General features: G+C 54.4%; 1 protein-coding gene across 1 annotated transcript; it reads left to right on the top strand.

The window, feature by feature from the left end:
• The first annotated feature begins 605 nt into the window (after positions 1–605).
• On the top strand, positions 606–2,846 carry LOC119285014 (homeobox-leucine zipper protein HOX19-like). Its single transcript, XM_037564213.1, has 3 exons — positions 606–1,221; positions 1,504–1,583; positions 1,887–2,846. The coding sequence occupies exons 1-3, from the start codon at positions 829–831 to the stop codon at positions 2,239–2,241; spliced, it is 828 nt and encodes a 275-aa protein (XP_037420110.1). The 5' UTR covers positions 606–828; the 3' UTR covers positions 2,242–2,846.
• The last annotated feature ends 353 nt before the right edge of the window (positions 2,847–3,199 follow it).

Raw genomic sequence — 3,199 nt, 5'->3', positions numbered from 1 at the left:
ACGAGCTCTTATTATCTATACACGTACGTGCGTACCTAACTGATCTAGAACGCGCCCACCCTCGGTGAACGAACAGTGGCAAGCAAAAAAGAAAAGAAACGGAGGATCTAATATTGCCGAGGTCTCGCCTTTTGTAATGCCTACATGCATGCGTGTGGGCAGACGGGGGCCGGGCGGGCGAGGCTGATGTGTGCGTGCGGCTTCTAATATTGCCGGCCCCTTTCCACACGCGCGTCCACGCGGCACCCCTAATCATCCATCCATACCAGCAGCACAAAGAAAAACCCGACTTTTGAGCAGCAGCGATGGCTGGGTGTTGAGAACGAGATGAAAAATATGCAGATCTGCAGGAGGGAACACGCCCAGAGAGAGGGAGGGAGACAGAGGGCGCAGCACGGCACTCTGGTCTGTGGATGGAGGCTGGACCCTCCCGGCGCGAGGGGTCGATCTCCCTCGCTGCTGCCTGTGCTGGGCTTGTCAAACATTCGCAAGTGTCGAGTGCGCGTGCGCGTACGCCCGTGTGATGTGGGCTTCCATCGCCTTGTCCACCCCCCCCCGGGCGGCTCCACACCCCCCTCCCTCGCCCCTCTTCCTCCTCAAATATTCTCAACCCCTCGGCCTCAACCAATTCATTCCCCTCACTCATTCCTTCCTTCCTCCCCTCCCCTCTCCTCACCTCTCCTACACAGACGCGCGAATACACTTCCGCGACACCTTGCAAGAATTGCGAGAGGATTCAAGTCGGCGTAGATAGACAAGATATAGTTTGCTGGTTCTTGGGTCAAGCTAGCTAGAGACCATTGGCTCTGCCGATTTGTGCGGCACGCCATGTCGCAGGAGGAGGTCCACGACGCCGGCCTGGCGCTGGGCCTGTCCCTGGGCGGTGGCGGCGGGGGCGGAGGCGACGGGTCGTCGTCGGCGCACCGCGGCAGCAACAGCGGCCGGCTGACCCTGTGGGAGGCGGAGCCGTCGCTGACCCTCAGCATGCCGGACGACACCACCATGACCGGCACCGCGTCCGGCGGCGTGTCGTCCATGTCGGTGGGGGGCGCGGTGAAGAGGGAGCGCGCAGAGGAGGCGGAGCTGGGCGAGATGGTGTCGTCCACGGCGGTGGGTGCCGAGGAGGACGACGACGGCAGCACGCGGAAGAAGCTGAGGCTCACCAAGGAGCAGTCCGCGCTCCTGGAGGACCGCTTCAAGGAGCACAGCACCCTCAACCCGGTACGTACGTACGTACGCACGTACGCATGCGTACTAGTCACGTTCGAATCGATTCACCGCTGCTGATAGATAGCCGCAGATACCTAACATGCCTCATCTATCATCTGCTGAGATCTTCTCTCTATTTATGCATGCGCGTACACAACATGCGTACAAGCAAATCCACAAATAAATCTGGTTTATTTTCTTGATCCATAGTAGCTATGAGCTACTGAATCAAGAAAAAAATGAGTTACTGAACAGTTCTTTTTTCCTTTGTGTGTCCTATTTGGATTTGAGCAGAAGCAGAAAGTGGCTTTAGCCAAGCAGCTAAACCTCAGGCCAAGGCAGGTGGAAGTCTGGTTCCAGAACAGAAGAGCCAGGTTAGTAACCTTGTACTCTACGTATTATTATACGCATATAAGTATGCACTCCAGGTTATATTACGGTCCCCTGCTAGAGCTGACTTGCAACAATTCTTGTATTATACACCTCTTCATCTTCTCAAAAAAAAAGACGGGCAATCATTTTGTGTGTTGCACTCCCATCTCGATTCATTTTGTTTTACGTCCATGCATGCATGAAAAATCAGCGGAACCTCTGCCTAAAATTACGGGTCATTTCGGTCCTGGTGGTGAACTTTCTTTGATAAGTAACGTTGGATCCCGTGTTACACGTGCATGCAGGACGAAGCTGAAGCAGACGGAGGTGGACTGCGAGTTCCTGAAGCGCTGCTGCGAGACGCTCACCGAGGAGAACCGCCGGCTGCAGCGGGAGCTGCAGGAGCTCCGCGCCATCAAGTTCGCCCCGCCGCCGCCGCCGCCCAACAACGCCAGCCAACACCCCGGGACGCCGTCCTCCGCCGCGGCCCCGCCGGCGCCGTTCTACATGCAGCTGCCGGCCGCGACGCTGACCATCTGCCCGTCCTGCGAGCGCCTGGGAGGAACCGCCGCCGCCGCCACCGGCAAGGTCGACCCCGACAGGCCCAAGGCCGCCACCCACCACTTCTTCAACCCCTTCACCCACTCCGCCGCCTGCTGATCGATCCGCGCTCCGCCGACCGCACGTACGTACATACACGACGCTCATCAACATCGACCAGCACCACCGCCATAGCTAGCTAGCTACAAGTAAGTAGCAGTGGCCGCCATAGCTAAGCTAATACCTCACGTCGCAAGTAACATATGATCCTTGCAGCCAGCTGCAGGACATGGACATGGACACGATCCTCCTACACTTTTGCCATTTCTTGGTCTGGGGGTTTCGTCCCGAATCTTGTTCAGTTTAGCTAATCCATCCATCAATCATAGACGATAGGTAGTCGAACAGCCGTAGTAGCTAGCTAGTACTGGAAGCGGCCGGCCATTGTATATTCTTGTGCATGCATGTAAGTGTAACCGTGGACCTCTCCTTTTGGTTGGCTTCTCTGCCTTTTTGCGTTCAAAAGCTGATTATCGGAGAGGAGGTTAATAGACTAAGCCGCCGCTGTGATGAACTAATTCCTAGTCGTGTCAGGCAGTGTTTGGATGATGACATGAGAGAGGCTCTCCCTGTCGGGTGCGTACGTGTGTAATGTGTATACCTTTCTGACTTTTTTTATATGCATATACGTCTCAATGATTGTGCCTGTCGGGCCTTAAACTTTACTTTGCGTCCCTGTTGCTTTCGCCTTTGCTGGTTCATTTAATTGATAATGGGAAAGCCTAGCCTCTCTTCTGCTCTTGCTTAACCATCTGTTCAGTTGTGTTAATTACACCGTTGTAAGTTGTAACCTCTACCTGGTTAACCAGCCCAATTTTCACACGGCCACTCCGATTTGACTAGAAAGAAGTTCGGGGTATTGCCTGGTAATTAGTGACGTACGGTTTCTGCTTTATCATCCATCAGAGGTCGTTTTCAGTTAGATCGTTGAGTAATTACTAGGTAACCAGAAAAACAAAATCATGACTCTTGATCTTCTGCGTTTATCACTTTGTATACCTACGGATTGTGCCAGCGA

This window comes from Triticum dicoccoides, chromosome 4A (assembly GCF_002162155.2).
Source record: "Triticum dicoccoides isolate Atlit2015 ecotype Zavitan chromosome 4A, WEW_v2.0, whole genome shotgun sequence".
Classification (NCBI taxonomy): Eukaryota; Viridiplantae; Streptophyta; class Magnoliopsida; order Poales; family Poaceae; genus Triticum; species Triticum dicoccoides.
Note: the sequence above shows the minus strand (reverse complement) of the source record. Positions and strands in the feature narration are given on the sequence as shown.

Coding starts and splice junctions, on each gene's coding strand:
- LOC119285014 (XM_037564213.1), top strand. CDS start 829: ATGTCGCAGGAGGAGGTCCACGACGCCGGCCTGGCGCTGGGCCTGTCC. Junction 1,222..1,503: donor AGCACAGCACCCTCAACCCG/GTACGTACGTAC, acceptor GGATTTGAGCAG/AAGCAGAAAGTGGCTTTAGC. Junction 1,584..1,886: donor TTCCAGAACAGAAGAGCCAG/GTTAGTAACCTT, acceptor ACGTGCATGCAG/GACGAAGCTGAAGCAGACGG.